Source organism: Cynocephalus volans, chromosome 8 (genome assembly GCF_027409185.1).
Source record: "Cynocephalus volans isolate mCynVol1 chromosome 8, mCynVol1.pri, whole genome shotgun sequence".
Lineage (NCBI taxonomy): Eukaryota > Metazoa > Chordata > Mammalia > Dermoptera > Cynocephalidae > Cynocephalus > Cynocephalus volans.
Window position 1 is genome coordinate 135,225,471 of NC_084467.1, and position 22,969 is coordinate 135,248,439.

The 22,969-nt window shown below is 33.9% G+C and overlaps 1 protein-coding gene across 1 annotated transcript in view; it reads left to right on the plus strand.

The window, feature by feature from the left end:
• The window catches only part of SOAT1 (sterol O-acyltransferase 1), a 66,518-nt gene extending 43,976 nt beyond the window's left edge, over nt 1–22,542 (plus strand). The window contains exons 4-16 of the mRNA XM_063104724.1: nt 7,771–7,922; nt 9,115–9,174; nt 10,733–10,840; nt 11,704–11,986; nt 12,742–12,820; nt 13,332–13,413; nt 13,726–13,771; nt 14,494–14,623; nt 16,427–16,524; nt 17,641–17,739; nt 18,784–18,919; nt 19,476–19,621; nt 21,091–22,542. Of these exons, the coding sequence (XP_062960794.1) occupies nt 7,771–7,922; nt 9,115–9,174; nt 10,733–10,840; nt 11,704–11,986; nt 12,742–12,820; nt 13,332–13,413; nt 13,726–13,771; nt 14,494–14,623; nt 16,427–16,524; nt 17,641–17,739; nt 18,784–18,919; nt 19,476–19,621; nt 21,091–21,147 (1,476 nt within the window). The 3' untranslated portion in view covers nt 21,148–22,542. The remainder of the gene's footprint in view (nt 1–7,770; nt 7,923–9,114; nt 9,175–10,732; nt 10,841–11,703; nt 11,987–12,741; nt 12,821–13,331; nt 13,414–13,725; nt 13,772–14,493; nt 14,624–16,426; nt 16,525–17,640; nt 17,740–18,783; nt 18,920–19,475; nt 19,622–21,090) is intronic.
• The last annotated feature ends 427 nt before the right edge of the window (nt 22,543–22,969 follow it).

Consider the following 22,969-nt stretch of genomic DNA (forward strand, 5'->3'; position numbering starts at 1 on the left):
CTATGGCAGTCCATTTTACTTTGTTTCCCCTGACTTTCTGGTCAAATCTTACCTTCTTTTGGCAATGCAAGTGTGACTACATTCTTCTGCATTTCTCATTTTACTTAAATGCTTAATTTTGAGTATCTAGTCTACTTTGAAGAATTTTGGGAAAGTTGGTTCATTTTTCTTTATGATTTCATGATCACTTAAAAAAGGTAGAAAGTTACCACTCTACTGCCCTCTTAGGAATGTTCAGTAATTCACTTTCACAAATACCTACTTGGTTCCTTCATCTGTCAGGCACTAAGTTAGGTGCTGGGATTCTAAAGAAGTTGTGTTTTCTGTCCTCATGCTAGCTGAGAATACTATAAAATGGATGAGCAAGAGGTACAGTGACTGAATTAGATACCTTTAAACATGTTCTTTAGAAGTTGTAAAGTGATATCAATATAGGTTGGTATTCATGATAATGAATTACATAATTTTAGAGCTATTGTAGACCTTACAGGTGATATTTACTACATTTTATAGTTAATGAGAATCCACAACTTCAAACTAGTCAAATGGTAATCTGTATATCACTGATTGAAGAACACTTTTTTCAAATATTTTGATATCTCTGAAATTAGGATATATATTACACACTGTACTAAAACACTATTCTATGTAGTGTAGTTCAGTTGGCAGCTTTTTTCTTAGTGCCACACAAAAATCAGTGGCATCTTAGATAAAATACATCCTTAAAAAAAAAAAATGCCCATTTTTTTAAAAGGGTGTATTTATTAAGATTTTATTTTAGTGTTGTCTACCACATAGAATTGCTTTAAGAACAGGAGGAATATATTTTTTTTACATAGTTTCTTTTTTCTGATTATAGAAGTAGTATGAGTGCATTGCAGAAAACTCATAAGAGAAAAAACGTAAAAAGGAAACAGTCAACACCCATATACCCGCCACCTGGAGATAACATTTTGGTTTCTTTCCTCCCACTAATTTGTTTTCTCTTTTCCATCATACACACAGATCCACGTAGACACTTGCAGGGACGTTTGTGTGTTGTACATTTTTTGAAAATGTGATTTTTTCCCCCCTCAGTTGTAAAAATAAATAAATAAATGAAATGAAATGAAAATGTAATTACTAAAAAAATGATTTAGGGCTGGCTGGTTACCTATATTACCTGTTCATTGTGTTGCTTGTTTTGCCCAGAAAGGTCAGGTTCCATGCCACTGTGAGGTTAAGGTCAAGGGTTTGGATCCCCATACTGGCCAGCCACCAAACAAACAAAAAAATTATTTCATGATTGTAGTTTGTATGGATATATTATTTGTTAATTACTAGGAATGTATTTTTACTACTTTCTGATTTTCTAGCATTTCAACAATGGCTAATGAAGAAGTAAAGCAGGTAAGTGGAGATGATGAGAAACCATAAAATATACTAGTTGGAAGATAAAGATGAGGGAGTTACTTAAGTGTAAGATTAAGGTAGATAAATGTGTTTTGGCTTAGTTTAGACTGATTAAAAAAGTAATATCTTATCAAGAATATTGTAGTCTAAATTGGGTAACAGCCCAGGGTGAATTTTATTTTAAATACAAAGGAATTATAGTTCACAGATTTCATTTTATTGCTGGTTTATCTCATGCCTTTGGCCTCCTGTATCAAGGGTTCTGTAATAGTTATGTTCAAGACCTATTTCCCGACAAGTTTTTTTTTTTTTTTTTAATATGGAGGAGGAGTTTATTACAATGCACTATTTAGGTCTTTAAACCTCTTCTACATTGACGTCTTCAAATGATATGTTTGCAATTGAACTAAGCTAAATAATACCTTTTTTTTGTTGCTTTTTTGCTTTTTGGCAGCTGGCTGGTATAGGGAAAGACCTTACTTTTTATTAGATGTCATACCTACCATTTTCAAGCTATATCACTGACCTTTTATGTATATCACTGACCTTTTCTTTTTTTCTTCCTCCTTTAGGTTTTGCTTTTTTGGCTAATGGTGCTAATTATATTCAAAATATTTCAGATAAAGTACAGTGGAAAGCAATATTAGTATAATGTGATCTTTGGGTTCTGATCCCATTTCTACAGCTTCCACGTTATGTGACTCTGGGCAAATCAAATTATTTGATTTCATTAAGCCTGGGTCTCCCATATGTAAAATATGAATTATAATGCCTATTTCAAAGATTGTTTCAAGACTAGAAATAATATATAAAAGCCCCTAATAGAGATTCAGCATACAGCCATCATTTGATAAATAACAGACATTACCAACAATAAAAATCATGATTTCTAGTCACTTTCCCTTCATAACTTCTAGAAAGAAATCAAGGCCAGATAGTTTTTTTGATAAGTATAATAGAGAATGAATTAAGCCAACAGTAGTATGAGTAGGAGTTTTGGTGCCAGGTTGGTTTCAAAAGCTGTTTGGAAATATATCTAACACCTAAAGTCTTGTCATTACTTTGCTGAATTCTGGATGTACAGTTAACAAAAAGACATAGTGTTAAAGTCACTTGGGGAGGCAGATAGTAAGATGCCAAACAGTAGAAATACATAGAATTTCAAATTGTATTAAGTGCAATGAAGGAAAAGTATTAGATGCAATAAGAGAACAGGAAGAACTTCAGAGTGTATTGTCAGGGAAGACCTTTGTGAGGAGTCAGCTTAGTATAAAACCTAAACACTGTATTACCTGTTCCATTGTGTTAACTTGTTTTGCCCAGAAAGTTCAGGTTCCATGCCACTCTGAGGTTAAAAGATTCTCGTTTCAAAGCCAGGCAGTGAATCAGAGAAATAAATAATTCATAGACTAACGATATGATCTTGTGTAGTCAGAGGATAATATTCTTTAAAGCCATTTTTGAGGAAATTGTGATCAAGTAACATGGAGTTTTGAGAAGCTGAAAATGCTATTATATACAGATTGGTTTACATTGTATATTTTTTTCCTCTGCCTCCTTTTCAATTTTTTCATGCTTCTGTACCTTTAAAAGGGTTATTTTATTTATCCATAAATGACCCTGCCCTTTTCTCAGTTCATACTACGTTCAAAGTAACCTCTGCTTGAAAGTCTTTAGAAGAGTTATCTTTCTCAAATGCAAATCTGAACATGTTTATAAATCTTGGGCTTAAAATGTCATTAGCTTTCAGTTGTCCTTAAGATAAAATAAAAAATTCTTAAAATGGCTTGAAGGTCCATTATGATCTAGTCCCTACTTGTTTTTCTAGTCTTATTCCTGATCACTTGTGCCTTAACTATCTGTTCCAACCACAGGGTCTTTGCTTCATGGTTGTTGTTACTCATTCTTAGAATCTTAGAGGTTATCTAATTCAGCTGCTTATTTTAAACAAGAGATTTCTTTAAGCTCTAAAACATAGTGATTCTGTTTACTAGATTAGCTAAACATGTTCCTTTTCTAGTTTCTAGTTTACTGCCTCTTCCCTCTGTCCCTTCCTTCTTTCTCTCCATCCATAATCTGTTGGCTGAATGAAATTAATGTGAATAGATATGAGGTTGAGAAGATAAGCAAATCAAAAGTGCTATAACATTAACATTCTTTTCAGGTTACTGATATTGGACACTATTCAGATTTATTGTGATCACATTTTGAAGTTCTAATTAACAACAGTTTCATGTGAAAGAACTCGGAAGAAGGCAGAAGTGGACCACTTCTTGTACCATATTTTTCTCTATTTCCTCAGTAATAAGCAGTCACTCTTTATTGTCATCTGTACTAGGATCCATGAAAGAAGGAATTTAAGGAGACTTTAATGGAGGCCATAACACAGAGTTCTTCCTTGTGTCCCAGTGGCAGCATCTTCTATCAACTTTAATTCCTCAGAGAAAGAGGAGAAAGACCTTATGAAACGAATCTTAGGCATCTAATTATAATGCTATGTATAGGAACGTGGTAGATTTAAGTAATTACCTTTTAACAATAACAACACTAACTGGTAGGACTTGCTTAAATTGCAGTTATTATTGTACATCGTTTTATTGTTTTTTTCTTCAAAGGTTAACTCAGACTGGCGGAGGGAAGGATTGGAACAACAAAAATCTTTAGAGTAATAGCTATGTTAGGTACTGTGCAAGTTTTGCAAGTTTTTGTTCACACAACAATTTAGTGTTAGGTGTCATTCATCTCTATTTTGTACATAAGTAACTGCTCAGAAAAGTGAAATAGCTTGCCTGAGACCGCATTCAAGTGGTGGAGCTAGAATCTGAACCCAGTCTGCCTGGCTGAAAGCTAATATATTTTTTACTAGATTATACTGTTAATACTAAGACATCTTTTTCCTTAGTGTAGCTCTGGTATGGATTCCTGAACTACCCACGTGCATTTTGCTTCAGTAAAAAAAGACATGAACTAATCACATTAAAATAGGAACCTTATAAACTGAACATACCCAAGCAATGTTCTGCACTGTCAGAGGTGTCAGAGGTTAGGGTCATAGGTGAAGGAGGGAGAGTGTAAAAAGAAATTTATGACAATACTGGAAACCTACCACCACCTTATTTATACTAACCCTCACTCTATTGAGATGCCTGTGGTTTCTACTCTTTTACTTTCTTCTCTTTCTCTGTTCTCCTATCACCCTGAACTGTCCTTTGTGGCATTCACTGCATCAGTAATTTATTTAGTGCCTCTCTTCATTGATAGACAGTGAGCTCATAAGAGTGGTGCTTGTGTATCTTGTTCCCCACTTTAGGTGCTGAATAATAGAAATACTCCTGTTATCCAAATCTGTTTGGACCCTGAGATCGGATAACAAGGGATACTCTTACTTGTAGACTGGGAAAGAAGTAAAAAGGTAGTAGTTCTGGGGTATATGGAGAAAAGGAAGAGGAAAAGAAAAGGGTATGATTAATAAGCAGAGTATGTAGACTGCTGTAGGACTTCTTACTCACATGACTGGAAGTTGAATATATAGCAGAGGCTCAGCTGTGCATGAGTAATGAGGAAGGCAAAAGATTTTGTATCATAGAAGTTGACTACTCTCTTCAATTTTGGTTGGGTGGATTAGGACTTGATTTCAGCAGGTTTTACTGACCTTTGTATAACACTCATTACATTTTTTTCATGCTTCTAATTTTGCCAGAGTATGAGGAATCCTAGCTGACAGAAATGGCTTGATTTTCTTTGCCGTATCTCGAGATACCAGGCTTCTATTTTAATGTTGAGTAAAATTTAATGGACCGAGATATGAGTACAGGTAAAGTGCTGAGACCTTACATGGTTTAGTCCTCCTCCCACACCTCTGCCCCTTCTTTTCTGACCTCAAGTATGACGTCTTCTCTCCTTATTTCTCTAACACACCAAGGCATTCCTGCTTCAGGGACTTTTTACACTCATGCTTAACTTTTCCTGGTATTTTCCCTACAGATATCCACTAACTAGTCCTCTTACCTTCTTCAAATCTTCTCAAATATGATCTTATCGGGCCGAGCCCGTGGCGCACTCGGGAGAGTGCGGCGCTGGGAGCGCAGCGACGCTCCGGCCGCGGGTTCGGATCCTATATAGGACTGGCCGGTGCACTCACTGGCTGAGTGCCGGTCACGAAAAAGACAAAAAAAAAAAAAAAAATGATCTTATCATTGAGGTTTTCTCTGACCTCTCTATGAAAAAGAACCACCCCCTCCATCCCTCTACTTTATTTAGTTTCATAACACCGTTGGTCATATTATATATCCTGTCTTCTTCCACTGGATTATAAATTTACTGAGGACAGAGACTTGGTTTTGTGCATTGTTGTATTTCCAGTGCCTAGGAGAGTGCCAGAACTGGTACCTATCACTTAGTGGAATGAATGAATGAATCCTTTCTCTAATTTTCTTTTAGTGTATTTCTACATGGGATAACATTTTTGTAGCTGGGAAAAAACCCTTTGTTCTCTCTTTTTTTTTTTTAGTGGCTGGCCAGTTCAGGGTCTGAACCCTTACCCCTGGTGTTACCACTTTTTTTGTTTTTTATTTTTATTCATTTTTAATTGACAAATAATAATTTTGAAAAAATCCTTTATTAATTAGTCTAATTCTAGAGATTAAATGACAAATCTTTTTTTGTGTCACTTTTTAAAAAAAAAATTTGTGTTTGGTTGGTGGGGGCACTTGCTTCCTTTTGAAAACAAATTTCAAAATGAAGATGGGCATGTAATGGAAATGGAACAAGGGAACTAATATAAAATACTATTAGATAAACTTAATATGAAAAAATAATTTTATAAAAACTCTTTGTTCTTTATTTATTCATTTATTTTTTCTCTTTTCTTTTGTTCTTTTTGGTGGCTGGCCAGTACAGGGATTGAACCCTGGACCTTGGTGTTATCAGCCCCATGGTCTAACCAACTGAGCTAACCAGCCAACTTTTTATTCTTGCTTCCAGGAAACATAGACCCTCCATATTTTGTCCCTAAAACCCACCTTTTCATTTGCATTTTTTTGTTGTGGTTAAAACTCCTCATACTTTCCTATCTCTCTGCTGTTTCCTTCTGCCACTTTTCACTTAATCTTAGTCCTACTTAGATGTGGGGTTTCAGCTTAAAAAGAAAAACCACATTGCCTATCAATCCATTCTTGTTTTGTTTGCTAAACTCCAGTATGTTCTTTAAGTCTATATTGGTGATTATACTGCTCAGATAACACTTGGGTAGTTCACTATGAATTGTTTATAGGTGTTTGTCTTATGTTTTCCAATATCATCAGCTGTCCTGTGAGAGCTGGGACCTTAGTCTGTTCTCACTACCCAACACCCAAAAGGCATTCTGGAACTGTAGAAGACAAAACAGTTTGAAAAGTCTTCTTATAGTTCCATTATGTGCATTGATATTTTCAGGCTTTACATTTATAGGACTTGGTCAAGCTCTTTTTGGTGTAACAGAACGTAGAAAAATGGTATTTCAGATCTTTTAAGTTCAATTTAAATAATTTAGTGAGAGGAAAAAAGAATTTTTTTCTTGAAGAATTAGTAAATAACACTTTTTGCTCTTTATGTAGGTAAGTCCTGCCAGTTTACAAATACCCAAATTTACAATTTGGGCATCCACAGTAGGTGGCCTATTATAAGCTGAAGAAATATTTTTTTGCCTCAACTTTTCAAAAACTGTGGAAGCTTAAGAATAATCGGATGAAAATGTATAAAAATTTAACATATTTACACACATATTTGCCCAATAAGATTATATATATATACACACATAAAATAGTTTTCTTATGAAAGTGTTTTATGGTTAGATAAATAAACATGTTTTACGATTAGATTAAATATATAGGTATGGAGGTAGTAATAAACACTGTATAAATGTAGGCATGATATAGAAATGACATACTGAAATATAAAGGGAGGGTACTTGGGATAAAGGGATTGCTTTAGAAAAAAGGGAACTTAATATAATGATAATTATATAATAGAGATACAATTCTGATTTTTTAAAACTTTGTTTTCTAAACGTGAAAAGAATGGTCTGCCATTTTGATCATTTCTGTAATTGTTATTTTGTATATCATTTGTAGGAGTTCATTAAGTAGGTGATTACTTTAGTAACTTGATATATGCTTAAAAAGGGTATAAATTTTTAAAAGGGTATAAATCACTTTTTCAGTAGCCATCTCTGTAAGTACAAGTCAGCTATAGAAATTATTTTTCTGCTTTTATTCCTATGAACTCATTTAGTATGGCTTTCATTTAATCCAGCTCTGTTTAAGAGAGCCCTTTAGAAAAATCTTAATGACCCACAAGCATGTGTTAATTTCCTTGTTTTCCTTTGTTTTAAAATTGCAGGAATTGAAGCCATTTTTTATGAAGGAAGTTGGCAGTCACTTTGATGATTTTGTGACCAATCTCATTGAAAAGTCAGCATCATTAGACACTGGTGGGTGTGCTCTCACAACCTTTTCTGTTCTTGAAGGAGAGAAAAACAACCACAGAGCTAAGTAAGTATGTGTGTTATTTTCTTTAAATGTAAACTTCTACTCTCGTATAGCTCAGTGGCCAGAATGTGGAGTACAGTAAAAATGCCTGAGCTCACAACCTGGCACGACTTTTTATTGGCTGTGTGTTGTGTTGAGAAAGTTATTTAACCACTCGAAGGGTGAATTTTTTTGTCTTAATATGTGGATTATAACATACATGCATACCTCTTTTGAGACTGCTGACTGATAAAATAATACAGCCAACACTTGTTGAGTGCTATGTATGGGTTAACTCATTTAAACCAAACAGTCATCCTACGAGGTAGATACTATAACTATCCACATATTACAGATTAGAAAACTGAAGCACAAAGCACTTAAATTTGTCCGGGATTACACAGCAGGGATTTGAACTCAGAGTCTGCTCCAGTGTCCTTGCTCTTAACCACATCATTATATGCCTCTCTATTGTACTTTATACAATTCTAATAATAAAGTATAGCATGATTAGTATATATTTCTCTAATTGATCAGTCATCCACAAGTGTGCTCATTTGCCATTTTGTGCTTTCCTCAGTTTTATGCCCCTGTGGTCTCTTTGTTAGTCTTTCCTGTTCTGGAGAACAGTTTTGACCAGAACAATTGACAGAAGTGCTGGTGGTACTACAAAAAGCCCTAAAGAAGATAATAATGCTAGATGGTAAAATATGGGTTTTTAGTAACTGGAGGCAGCCATTAAGATTAGAAGGCTGATGGGAGTTCTGGAAATTCTTTGACATCAGGAGGGTTATCATAAACATCAGTGCAGTTTTAGAGGACAAACCAGTAACAGTTTATGACCTGGAGTAAAGTATGGCTGGAGGCTTGTCCATGACCTTAGGGGATCTCTAGGAATAGGAAGAGTGGTTGCCAATGTGTGATTCAGGGAGTGCTTTTCCAAAGGCACTGGATATGGGGACTGTTTTGAGTGCTGCTCCAGTTAGGTGTGTCTAACGTCTTTTCTGTCCTAAATAGGCATGCATGTACTTACCTCACAGCATTGTTCAGGGGTAAATGAGATAATATGTATAAAACCCTTAACACAGTAACCGGATCACAGTGAAAAGGTAGTTAATGTTAGATGTTATACTTGGTAATAATTTTCTTTTGTCCATGGGATTAAATTTCTTCTGATACTTGAAGTACTTATATTTTAATTTTTTGCTCTTCTTAGAGATCTGAGAGCACCTCCAGAACAAGGAAAGATTTTTACTGCAAGGCGATCTCTCTTAGAGTGAGTACTTTTAGTTGCTTTAGTTAATTATTAGTTTGAATTTTTTTTAAAAAGCTATTCTTGTTGTTATAATCATTGCTTAGTCTATGAATATTGGCAGGCAGGTTAGCTCAGTTGGTTATAGCATGGCCTTATAACACTAAGGTCAAGGGTTTATTTCTCTATACCAGCCAGCGCCAAAAAAAAAACCAAAAAACAAAAAAACTATGAATATTTAACAAGTTTGTTCTGTATCCATATAAATCATTACTTCTGATATTTCTTTTTGTTCATTTGCTGTTTCTTGCTCCTTCTTTTTGGTCTTCTGGTTTTCGTGTCTTGTTTCAATGGAGAAGTTAGGGATAAGAACAGTTATCTGTCCTCTGATAAATTCCTTGAAGTTGTGCTGCAGAGAATTGGTTAACCAAAGAGCTAGAACAAATGTTTTCTAATTAGGTAAACCACTTTGAGAGAGTTTTGCAGTTGCTGCCTTTTTTTTTTTTTTTTTTTTTGAGTTGCTGCCTTTTTGATGTATATATATATATATATCAAAGGAGAAATTAAATGTATATTTAATTATATATTATATTATATGTAATATATATTATATATATTTAGAATTAAATATATATATATTTAGAAACTTGATGGTTTTCTTAGTTACTTACTTTAAAACCCTAATTGCCTGTTTTTTTTTATAAAATCCACACAATATAAATTAATTGTGGTGATTTCATTTGTGAATATAAATAAATATAAATAAATATAAATATAAAAAGGAAAATAAAGCAATTATCTTGAAGATTTTAATGATAGAACTGTACTACATGAAAAATAAAATTAAAATACACTTACATTAAAAAAAAATTTTTATCCAAGGAAATAGAACACATTTTTTATGGCTCAGGTAGGTTTTTATCAGAATTTGAAGATCCTTACTTCAGAGATTAAAAAAAAAAAGTCATCTAGAAGGTCACTGCTATGTTTTAAAAGAAAAGTAGCCCAGTCTTAAATGTAAAAGTCAATGAGGAGAAAGTGAAACCATTTGTTAATGGTTAAGTTTTACAGATATGTAGGCTGGTAGTTAGTTGTCATGATCAATATCATAGAAACTCATATGTGTCAATCTTAACATCTTGGAAATAGATAGCATTTAATATATATTAGTTAAGGGTAGGGAGTAGAATGTAAGCATAGAATTTTTCAAAAAACCCTTTTAGCACTTGAAATAATGTGTTCTCTCTTCATTTCTCAAAAACTAACCATTTCTAGTAGGCTTTCAAGATTGCAGACCATTCGTTTATATGTTTCTGGTATCCATGCTGTTGTCTAGGAGGCAGTATCATTTTATTGGAAAGAAACATATCCTAAGCTCTTCCATTAAGTTTTTACCTTTGTCATGTCATTTAATGTCTCTGTACTTCAGGTTTTATATTGTGTGTTTACTGGGTTTTTTTGTTTGTTTTTGAGATGTTTTTGGAGGGTGGATTAGCATCTTCTAAACTGCTTTAAAGAAAAGTCTTTGGTATATGGTGTTTTAAAATTAAATATAGATTATTTGTTTGAACTATATTTACAGTGAGCTGTTTGAAGTGGACCACATCAGAACAATCTATCACATGTTTATTGCCCTGCTCATTCTCTTTATCCTCAGCACAATCGTAGTAGATTACATTGATGAAGGAAGGTAAGACCATATAAAGGACGGTTGGCTAGTTGATGCTTGAGAAGTTGGGAGTTTTTACTAAATTTTAGTAAAGGGTAATTTGATTAAATTTGCTTCAGAAAATCCCAAAGCAGCTGGTTTGAGAGTGATATTTCTCTCCCCTGAAAAGTAAAACTAAAAAGTAGAAGTTTCATTACTTTTATTTTTAAAATGATCAGTTTTAATAGACCATAATCAGTAGTTTCTAGTAATTTTCCTGAATAGAATTTTGTATATATGATTTATCAGTTTTTCTATGGTATACATTTAGATTGCTACTTAAGTAGCTCATTGGAATTTAAGATTGAAAAAATGTTTCTTTTTAATATAAAAATCAAGTTGTAATTTTAAAAATGACAGTGTGGTAATCATAGGTTGAATTATGTCCTTTTTTTGAAAGTTTAATTTTGAGATAATGGTAAAATAGTGTAGTGATAGATTTTTTAATTGTACTTATTTTCAATCTGAAAAATCATCTCTTATACATAAAAATGATTGCTATTTGAATACTATATTTTGCCATGGAATATTTCAGAGTTTAAAAATATTAATGTGAGAATCTAATCTTTCAGAAGTTCAAAGCTTTGTTATCTTAGGTATTTTAAGTTCAAAGACCATATCATCTTAGGGCTTTCAGAAAATTTGTTGTTCAGATATACTGTGAATTAGAGGGTTACAGGCAGATCTCTGTCTAGCAGAACTATTAATGCCCATGACTTCAATGTATTAATGTTGTAGTGTTTCCTAAGGTTGAAAGTTTTGGGTCTGGAAGTTTTGAATTCTTTGAACTTAATGCATATTAAAAATTCACTTGTACATTCTGTCTCTGTGCTTTTTCTCCCCAGGCTGGTGCTTGAGTTCGGTCTCCTATCGTATGCTTTTGGCAAATTGCCTACTGTTGTTTGGACCTGGTGGATCATGTTCCTATCTACACTTTCAGTTCCCTATTTCCTGTTTCAACATTGGGCCAGTGGCTACAGAAAGAGTTCTCATCCACTGATCCATTCTCTCTTCCATGGCTTTCTTTTCATAGTATTCCAGATTGGAGTTCTAGGTTTTGGACCAACATATATTGTATTAGCATATACACTGCCACCAGCTTCCCGGTTAATTGTTATACTCGAACAGGTAAGGTTTTGAGTGTTATCCAACACAATGCTATGCTTAGTTAAAATAACAACAACAACAACAACAATAATGATATAATATTGATACTGTTATTTTTATCTGTACTAGCTTGGATAAATTTTCATATATGGCTCCTTGTGCCATTATCTATAAAATTAAAATGTTAAACTAAATCATCTCATCTCTTAAGATTTATTCTAGCTTCAGTGTTCTGAGTCTTCATAATTGAAATAAATAATACCAAACTGCTCTGGATGAATTAAAATTTTTTTCCTGAATACTTATTGTAAAAGTCAACTAAATTATAAAATATTTTTGTAATTAAAAACTCCACTTTTGAAGTGTTGGTTTCATTGTTTTGTCATATAATTATTCCCTTCTAAAGGATTTATTTTAATTTATTTATACATCCTTCAGAATTTTCTGATTTATATTGGCTGTCTGTAATGCTCTGTTTGACTAATGGAAAGGACCATTTCGGGAGACTTCCTTTGAACAGGATTTTAATTTCTTAATTTGTAATATACCTGTAATAGGTAATGCTGTTAAGATACAGAATAATTTGAGTAAAATCATGTCCTCTTTTGGAGGTTTGTTTTTTTCTTTCTTTGTTCTATAAAAGTGAACTTGAGTTGGTACATGGAAAATTAAGTTCTTCTGTATAAGTAGAATCTAGTGCTGTTTTGGGATTGCTTATAGGAGACAAGACAATGATAGGAAATTTACTTTTTTTTTTTTTCCTACTCCTTTTGTAGGTTCGTTTTGTAATGAAGGCCCATTCATTTGTCAGAGAAAATGTTCCTCGGGTACTACACTCAGCTAAGGAGAAATCAAGTATGTAATTTCTTTAGGCTAAAGATTATTGACAGGATATTTCAACCTTTGGTGTTCACTGGGATGGCACATTACATTCCATAGAGATTATATCTGATTTTAAATATATAGGATCCATGTTGATTTGGAAGACTATCTCACTGTTTCCTGATTATTCCTGTTTTGCCCTTGTACATACAATTTGAAAAAAATCAATTATTAGACTCTTTTGTAATTTTGCATTATTTTTATGGAATGTTAATAGCCTCATTACACATGTGCCTGCTTACTCTTTTGCAGATTGTTGCTTTACACTCTAGAAGTTATCTCAGTCACAGGAATAACCTAGTTTAGAGATCGGTAATTTTCAATTAATTTAAGAATAAGTCATTTTAATAGATCAAGGAAAAACAACATAAGCTAAGAGAGGTCATTTTATTTTTCCCTGTTCTTTGCTTCTTTATTTTCCCCTTTTACTTCCACTGACAGAAATCAAAGAGCCTTTGGTCTAAATATAGTTTTCCTTTTCTAGGCACTGTTCCAATACCCACAGTCAACCAATACTTGTACTTCTTGTTTGCTCCTACCCTTATCTATCGTGACAGCTATCCCAGGTAATGGCACTATGCAGTAGAAATGTGGTGAGCACCAGAAGTGTGGCATGAGTGAGGTGGGATAGGTAGGCATGGGCCAGTTCATGTAGTGCTACAGATACTTTAGAATGAGCTTTCATTTTCTGTCAGGCGTGGGAAGCCGCAAATGGTGATTTTAGCAATCTAATTTGATTATAATAATTCTTGACAGAATTATGTAAGTATTTCATATGGCCATAAATGATGTTCTGTGTGGGAAAATACTAATTGTGCAGGTCTTTATTCAGGTTAAGTATTTATTTAGAAAACTTATTTTATTTCTTCCTTTTTTAGGACTCCTACTGTAAGATGGGGTTATGTTGCTATGCAATTTGCACAGGTAACTTTTTTTTCAATTGCCTAGGGTGTGTTTATTGGTGGGAGTTTGGGATTTATATTTATAATATCAATTTCATCTATTTAAGTCTACTGGGAGCTCAAGAACACTTTCTGTTGAGACCATGAAGTCTTCTAAACTATTCCTAGTACAGTAAACGGTGTTTGTTTTGCCAATGTCAAAAGTAATTTTCTTTAGTAAAAGAATGTATTATTTTAATTAAAGTAATTCTATTTAGTTATTTCAGTAAGCATCTACATTAATTTCTCCCTCCCCTCCTGCTTTTTCTGGGCGTGAGGGAGAGATATGTGTGTGGATGTGGTCTGACTCTTCCCCCACTCCTCCCCATCCCCTTATCAGAATAATAAATCCCAGAAGATCCCATTGTAAATTCTTGTCTCAATCAAATTCCCATTTATGAAATAAAAGTTTTTGTCATGGGTTTCATGTAGCAGGAAAAACAGTCCCCAAGAGTAAGATCTTTTAAAAACGTCATTTGTAAGGGGTTAGGAAGAGATATGGTAGAAAATAGGCTTGAGCAATCTCTTTGAAGGATTATAGCAGTCACATATTAGTGTTAAATGGAATACATGTAGAAAACATTAGTTTAAGGGTCACACAGGTACTTTCTTTTGGAAGAAAAAAATCACCTTCCATCTTTCCTTATCAAGCCATCTTTATTATTTCTTTCTTTCTTTCTTTCTTTTTTTTTTTTTTTTTTACAGGTTTTTGGTTGCGTTTGTTATGTGTACTACATCTTTGAAAGGCTCTGTGCTCCCTTGTTTCGGAATATCAAACAAGAGCCCTTCAGCGCTCGTGTTCTGGTCCTATGTGTATTTAACTCCATCTTGCCAGGTAACGTGGGTACTTGTTAATTTGGTCCTTCATAAATTCACAGGATAATAGAAAGCTATTACTTAAGAGCACCTTTGATTTACCTGCTTTTTCTTCTAAACTTGTCTACACATCAATATCTATCTTGACCTCTTTTCCATCTATTTTAGAAATGAAATGTCCTTCTTCCATTCTCATGCCAGTCTTTCCATTCATCTTCTGGCTTTCATTCAAGTTTTGTTTTCTCTGATAGAAGATAGTCCGTAGTTATGCTTTATCTTTTTGTTCATCATTCAGTTCACTGTAATCTTGCTCCTATTCCCACCAGGCCATGGAAACGCTCTTTGTTAAAATCACTAGTAACTTCCTGATTCTAAATCCAGTAGACAGTTCAGCCCCTATCCAATTTGACCTTCATGAAGCACTGAATATTGCTGACCACATATTTTGAAATCTTTCTTGCCACATTTCTTATTCTCAGTCTCCAACTATCTTTCCAGCTATACTTACCTACTTTCATTAATTTCATATCTTACTTTCATTCACTCCACTTATTTTTTCCTAGGGATACATAAGTACTTATTATGTCCCAGGTGCTGAGGACTCAGCAGTAAACAAGACATACATAATCTTTATCTTCTGGGAGCTTGCACTTTAGTTTCCTTTACTTACCCTTCTTCTTCTCTCTACTCGTTAAATGTTGGTAGTGTTTTCTGTCATTACCTTCTGTCTTCCTTTCTGTCTCTCCCAGACTTCCTCCTGTAACTCTTCCTAACTGTCCTCAATACTTATTCCAATAAATTTTATATATGTCCCTATAATCAGATATGTGTTACATACTTGAGTGTCTTCCTTTCTAGGCTACAAATTCCTTGAGATCAAGGATTGTGTCTTATAGCCAGTCACAGTCTCTTCCATATTATCTAGTACATAGCAGATGGTCTATAAATATTTTTTGAATAAGTGAATAAAAAAAGACGTGGACATGAAAATGGATATTTTACAATATAGTGTAATATGTACCACATAAGTAGGATAAACAAAGTGTTTATGGACTTTATTTTGTATCAGAGATGACATTTAACATTGGTTATTGAACAATAGGTGTTTGCCTGGTCGAGAAGTGGTGGAAAGGTCCTTCCAGGTAGTGGGATGGATGCAAAGGCATGCAGTGGAATGGCAGAAGTCCATTTATGGATGATATTTACAACACTGGGGGTAGAGTTGTTGGATATAAGTTTAGACCAGGGTATGTTAACCATGTCACTATTAACATTTTGGACTGGATAATTCTTTGTCTGGGGTGGCTGTCTTATGCATGGTAGGATGTTTAGTAGCATCCTGGCCTCTAACAACTATATACCTGTGGTACAACCCCCACTCTTCCAGTTGTGACAACCAAACATGTCTCCAAACATGTCTCCAGAATTGCTAAATGTCCCAGGGCAGGGGGTGGGGGCGAGGGGTGGACAAAATCTCTTCCAGTTTTAAACAGTTGGTTTAGAGAGATGTTTGGGGGTCAGATTTTAAAGGGTCCTGGGTACCAAGCTAAGCCATATATCTAGACATTTTAAAAAAACAGACTGAGTCATCTATCATCTGTTAAACCCACTTGGAAGGAAATAAATTATTGCTTTTTAAAATTAAAATAATTAACTTACAAATAATTTCAATAATTAACTGTATCATCTGTAGAACGAGTAAACTAGAATAATAACTTATATTTTACAAAATAATCCCAGCTAAACAAATGATGAATATTATTGACTGCTTGGTATGGAAGCTATTTGGAAAGACTCTTAATATTGTTCATCTTATTTTTAGGTGTGCTGATTCTGTTCCTTACCTTTTTTGCCTTTTTGCACTGCTGGCTCAATGCCTTTGCTGAGATGTTACGCTTTGGTGACCGAATGTTTTATAAGGTAATATATGCTTGGACTCATCTTTCTTTTCTCATTTTATTTCCTCATTGTTAAATATTTGAGCATTGTTGGCTAATGTTACCAGATTTTTGACACAGATGTTGTGAAATTTTCTTTTCTACAATTTTTACCAATTAAGTCTGAAATTCTGATATACATATAATTAGCATAGCCTCATCTTTTCTTCTGCCTCTAATATCTACTCCCTTAATACAGCATATGGTTTCTGCTGGATCCTGTAAGGATACATTGGTTATTACGGTAGGAAAGCATTTGTCCAGAGACTTTCCCGAGTTTTTATTCATTTGAAATTGGCCATCTAGTTTTGTAGGAGTGATCTCAACAAATTATTCTTTGTAAGACTGTTGAGCAGTTCATGAGGGAAATAACTTTTCCCACCTTTATTTTGAAAGGTATTAATTCTGCTTAAAATAGTATTCTTGTACTTTTAAAATTGGAATTGCTCTCTAGACGAGGCAGAGTGGTTCATAGTGTTCTATGCACCTACCTAAAGCCCTCTTGAGTTTTGTTTGTTGCTTTGGGAACACTCCAAGTCTACCACTCCTTTCACTAAGTGTGGGCTGCAATTTTAGATATCTGATTTAATTAGTCTGATTTTAAAACTGGGTGCAAGAAATATATAAAAGGACACCAGGACTTGGAAGTAGCTACCATCTCATCCTTGAGTAACTTAAATTTTACTGTTTCTGATACCACCCAGTTCTTTAGTGTTAGTGCTCTATCTAGTCTTGAGGACCTTATAATGCTCTCATTATGTTCTAGCAAGGTAAGGGGGGGTTTACTGATTTGCTGTTTAAATGAATATTAAATTTAATTGATATGTTCTGAATCTTTCATCATAACTAGTTTGATAAAAAGACATAATGAACCTAGGAACTTAATCATAGATAGCATTGGAATTAGTGTCATATTGAACACTAATAACCAGATTGCTTTTCAATATTTTTCTGACATCAGTGTATGGACTAACAATTTATCACAATACACTCTGGGTTCTATGTTATGTATACATGTTCTTTGGGAATATTCAGGGGTTTCTGCTTTGGGTCTGTGTGTGTATGTGTGTAGTTTTATATCTTTAACTTTTTCTGTCAGGATTGGTGGAACTCCACGTCCTACTCTAACTATTACAGGACCTGGAATGTGGTGGTCCATGACTGGCTATATTACTATGCATACAAGGACTTTCTTTGGGTAAGCAGCAAGATTTAGTTGATATTACTTAAGAAATGGAGATTATTTTCCAGAAAGTATTAGTATTGTGCGGCTGGAAGAAGTTACACTTAAATGCTTATGAAGAAAGGGTGATAGTATCTTGTCATCAGTTTTCTTGTGAGATGTTTAAGAACCTGTCTACTTTTAATAGTACTGCTTAGAAAACAGTATGTACAGTTCTAGATCTAATACCATGTTTTTGCTTTGGATTTCATTTTACATGATTACAAAGTAAGAATGCATGGAGGTTTTTGGAGGAGTTGAAAAGATCCACCAATAATGGATCTTTTGTTATGAATCTTGTTGCCAACAAATAATCTCCCTCTAGCTTTTTTTCATTTGTTTTTGTTTCTTTGATAAAAGTGGAGAAACACCCACGTGTGGATTTACATCTCTCCAAATACTGACACATGTCTTTGAGACATTCTTTAAAGCAGTATTTAGACTGATAAAATATAAACTTGAATCTCCTGGTTGTTTAACATTGGTATCTCTGGATTACAGTTTTTGTTAAGGGCACTTTTGGCTTAGTGACAGCATCTTGTGTGGAAATAGAGCTGTATTTGAGTGAAAAGTGTAGTTTCATATGTGGATGAGGCAAGTCTCTTCTCCTTTCTAAATCTTAGTTTTGTTACCTGTAAAAATGGAGAGGACCCCTGCTTATCTACCATATATCATTACTGTAAAGATTGAAGTTCTATGTGTCTGGTTTATAAGTAAAAACTATATTTTGGTAACCATAGTAACTTACAAATGTAAGCTATTAATGTTGTTGAAAATATTTCCAGATCTTTAAATATTAATATTTTGGAAAATGCCTCATTTTAGTAAAATAGGGTTTATAAATGTGTTATCTGTAATATTTTATTAGATTTGGATTAATCCAAGGAGTAGACTTGGAAAATCAAACATAAACATAATTAAATAGGTACCTTTAGCATGTTACAATTGTAAGTCTTATACAGTTCATCCTTACTTTAAAATTTTTTAAAATTACTTTTTAATATTTTCCTTTTACCTTAGTTTTTCTCTAAGAGGTTCAAATCTGCTGCCATGTTAGCTGTCTTTGCTGTGTCTGCTATAGTGCACGAATATGCCTTGGCTGTTAGCTTGAACTTTTTCTATCCAGTGCTCTTCGTGCTCTTCATGTTCTTTGGAAGTAAGTGTCTTGGCATCCTGGGTATTATGCTAAAAGAAAATTAGAAAAGAAACTATAAAATCAATGTAGAAAAACTAGAGAGTTGTAATACCATTTCAAGTGTTTATCAGTTGGTCAGAATATTGACTGAATAATTACACAGAACTCTTTGTCAAGATGTTTACACTTTGAAGTAGGGAAATGAATTAGGTAGCCTCTTGAAGACCATTGATAACACTGATTTGGTAGGTCATGAAAACTGTATAAACAACTTCCCCTTTCATAGACACTGTCAGTGTGCACACCCTAGAAAACTTTTTTTTTTTTTTTGAGTGGGTGGAGAGGGACAAATTCCTGTTCTGAATATTGTTGATTTCCTATTAATTATTGATTAATAAATTTCAACACAGGAGCTTCATTTTTTTTTTATAGGACCAATGACCACAATAAAACATGTATATGAACAGTTGATGCTCACTGTGATTATTAAGATGACAGCAGGTATCTCAGACCCCTCATCTCTTGGAAGATTATGTGTTGATAACTATATATTTTTTTGTTCTCTTCCTAACTTTAGTGGCTTTTAACTTCATTGTCAATGATAGCCGGAAAAGGCCAATTTGGAATGTTCTGATGTGGGCTTCACTCTTCTTGGGTCATGGACTTGTTCTGTGCTTTTATTCTCAAGAATGGTATGCACGTCAGCACTGTCCTCTGAAAAATGTGAGTCACCAGTCTGGCAGGAGTGCAAAAGTAATGTTGGTTCCCTGATTGTGAGGGTTGGTGGGGAATATTAAGAAGGAAAATAGTGGATTATGATGAATGACTGTTAAAAGGAAGGAAAGATGGAGTAAAAGCATTAGTTTATTATCTGATCTTTCTGTACAATCTTTGAAATTTTTCCTTTGGTTTTTTTCACATTGAACTATCCTAGTTCTTGGTTTTCATTTTTCTTTTTTTTCTCCCTCCTCCCCTTCTACTGCCTTTTCTTTAGCCCCATCTAATTTTCTTCCTGTCTCCTGAAAATGTAGGTAGTTCCTGGGGTTTTCCCAGTTGCATATATGTATGTCTCTACCACCACCATCTAAACATATGTCTTTACCTTTTTCTTCCCTAAATAATAAACTCTTGTAAAAATGTCAGATATCACTTCTTATTATCTCAAATTCCATTTCTCTTGATTCACTTTTTTTGTTTGTTTTTGGTAATTATGTTCAGGTTTCATTTATTCTTAGGGCTTTAGTTTTTAGCTGTATATGAATGACTCCCAATTTGGGGGGAGGGAGTGCTTTCTTGATATATCTGCCTGGGTATTTCTCACAAGCATCTATAACTGAAGATGTTCACAATCAGATTAATTAGTTTCTTTCTTAAAGCATCTCCTCTATGTACCCTGGGGTTTTTTTGTTTTTTTTTAAATGCTGCCTCAACTTTCCCTCCTTGTTTCCTACTAATCCCCTTTACACATCTGAACTAATTGCTCTGGACTCTGTCCCTTGTCACGTTGCTCTTTATACTCAGATTCCACATTTTGGATTTTATTTTCCTATCAAAATCCAATTTTTTTTTTTTTTTTTTTTTGGCAGCTGGCTGATATAGAGATCTGAACCCTTGACCTGACAAGGGCTACAAGGCTGTGCTCTGACTGAGCTAACCAGCCAGCCCTCAAAATCCAATTTGGATGTTATATCTTTCATGAAGCTTTTTCAAATTCTTGCTCCCCTCTCTTTGCTATTCGTGAACTTTCATAGTACTTCACCTGCTCCTCTTCTAGACAGTTCACTGATTTTAAACCTTATATTTTAGCCATTCATGTATATATTTTATCATCCTTAACCTACCATCATTTAGATTTAGGCCACTAAAAGTAGGGGTATACTAAAATAAAAAGGCAAGATACAAAGATAGTGCCTATTTGGAATTTGTTCAGAAGTCCATGCAATTGTGTTATGTTTACTGGACTTCAAAAGCTTCTTGTGAAGCTTCTAAATTGAATAAACCTTGCTATAGATAAAAGTACTGAATATCTTTTGACTTAGTAAGCTGCTTATAACTTAAAGGTTACTAAAATGGTGGGAGGCATTTTAGAGATGTACAATATATAACATTAATACTTCTTACCTACCCCCACACCTCATACACACACTGTACACAAATAAACTATCAATCCATTCTTTTATTCCCCATTGTAGCCCACATTTCTGGATTATGTCCATCCACGTTCCTGGACTTGTCATTATGTGTTTTAGAAGCTTGGACTTTTTCTTCTTTGTCACTGAAGATTGGGGCCAGCTGTTTCCAGTTCTTGCTGAAGTTATCTGTGTTATTTGGACTACTCCAGGATTTACAGATGGCTCACTCTACTCCTAGCTCACCTGAAGCTGAGCTTTTGGAAGTTCACTGGAATCGTGTATACTCAAGAAGAACTTTTTTATCCTTTTTGGGAGAAGGGAGACTTATAGCTGAGGTACTGACAGATTTTTGCTAGGCCATATTAGCTTAAGCCTCAGTAATTTTATCTGTTTTGTTTCTTGACTCCATCCAATCAGAGACTAAACATATTTGCTTGGCCACTGAATTAGCCAAAACACTTACAAAGAAATAAGTACATCTGGCTTATAATGTTTTTCATGCACACCGTTGGAATGTATGCTAATTAAACATGCAATTGGGAAAGAAAATAAAATAATGTGGAATGATTTTTGCTATTTCTAGTAGAAAGAGAGAAAATATCTATTTTCCAAAGAATCTTGTTATACCTCCTTTTTAAAAAAATTAGTTCTACTCAATTTTTACCTTGTTTTCTCTGTATAATATGTGTCATGATTTCTACGAAGCAAAAAGATGCCTTTCACCTTGAATTCTTGAGTTTGCATCAATAATATCTATTGCAGGGATCAGAAGTAAGAAGGGGAAAAGAAAGAAATAGCACAGGAAACAAAAATGTTTCCTCTTATCACTTCCAAAACAATTTTTATATATTTTTTTATTATTATTATTATTTTTCCCTTGGCAGCTGGCTGGTATTGGGATCCAAACCCCTGACCTTGGTGTTACCAGCACTACTCTCTAATCAAGTGAGCTATCTGGCCAGCCCCAGAGTAATTTTTCAAAAAGATTTGCCAAGTCAATCGTGTGCTTAAATTATTTTGTTTATCATTGAACTTATATGGAAGATAATTTTTTTTAACTTTAGGATAATAACTTCTTTAAATCAATTTACAAGTATTCTTTGGTACAGTTGTTTTATTGCCTAATATTGAATTATCTTGAATTATTTTGCAGACTAGTGAGTCTCTAACATAAGTATTAATCACCTCCATTAATATTAAAGTGATCATTAAGGCTCCAGAAGCTGGCTTTTGCATTTGTTCAACTATTACACTTTTAATGGTAGTATATTTTTGGGTGAAACAAATTAATACGTGATTGTTTTCAAATTCTTTATTATGTGATATTTCCAGGTTTTAAGATGCCTGGCCCTAATATAATGTGGTGTGTAAGAATTACTTTGTTTGTATATATCATGTATGATTGTGTTTGTAAAGATTGAACATTGGAAGGGTCATCAGAGACCATGTAGTTCAAAAGTCTGTTTAAGTCTCACAAGAAGATAATAAAATTTCTTAATAGTCACAACTTAATTTGGACTACAGTATCCAGCTTAATCACCTATTTTACTCAGTTATCCTTTGGTCCTGATGAGTTTAGGCAGTTTTCAAGCATCACCATCCAACTTCAACAGACACAAGTGCACCTCGAAGGATGTTATTTTTAAAAAGGTATTTTGCATGTTCCCAAGCACAGTAGTACTGTAAATGTAATGCGACCATGACCTTCTAACAAGACTGCTTTAATATAATTTGTAATTTCTGGCATTTTTCTTAAAAATTAAAATGAGTCAGGCACTTGAATTTATAGCTACATTTTAAATATAAGACTTGGTTTCTAATAAGCCAATCTTTTGAAGCAAGAGAATGGAATTCTTAGGTCTATATTTCTGTTAAGAAGTACTGTAAATGTGCAATCTCATGACAGGACTTTGTTGCTCTTTAGTGATTCTGAATACTG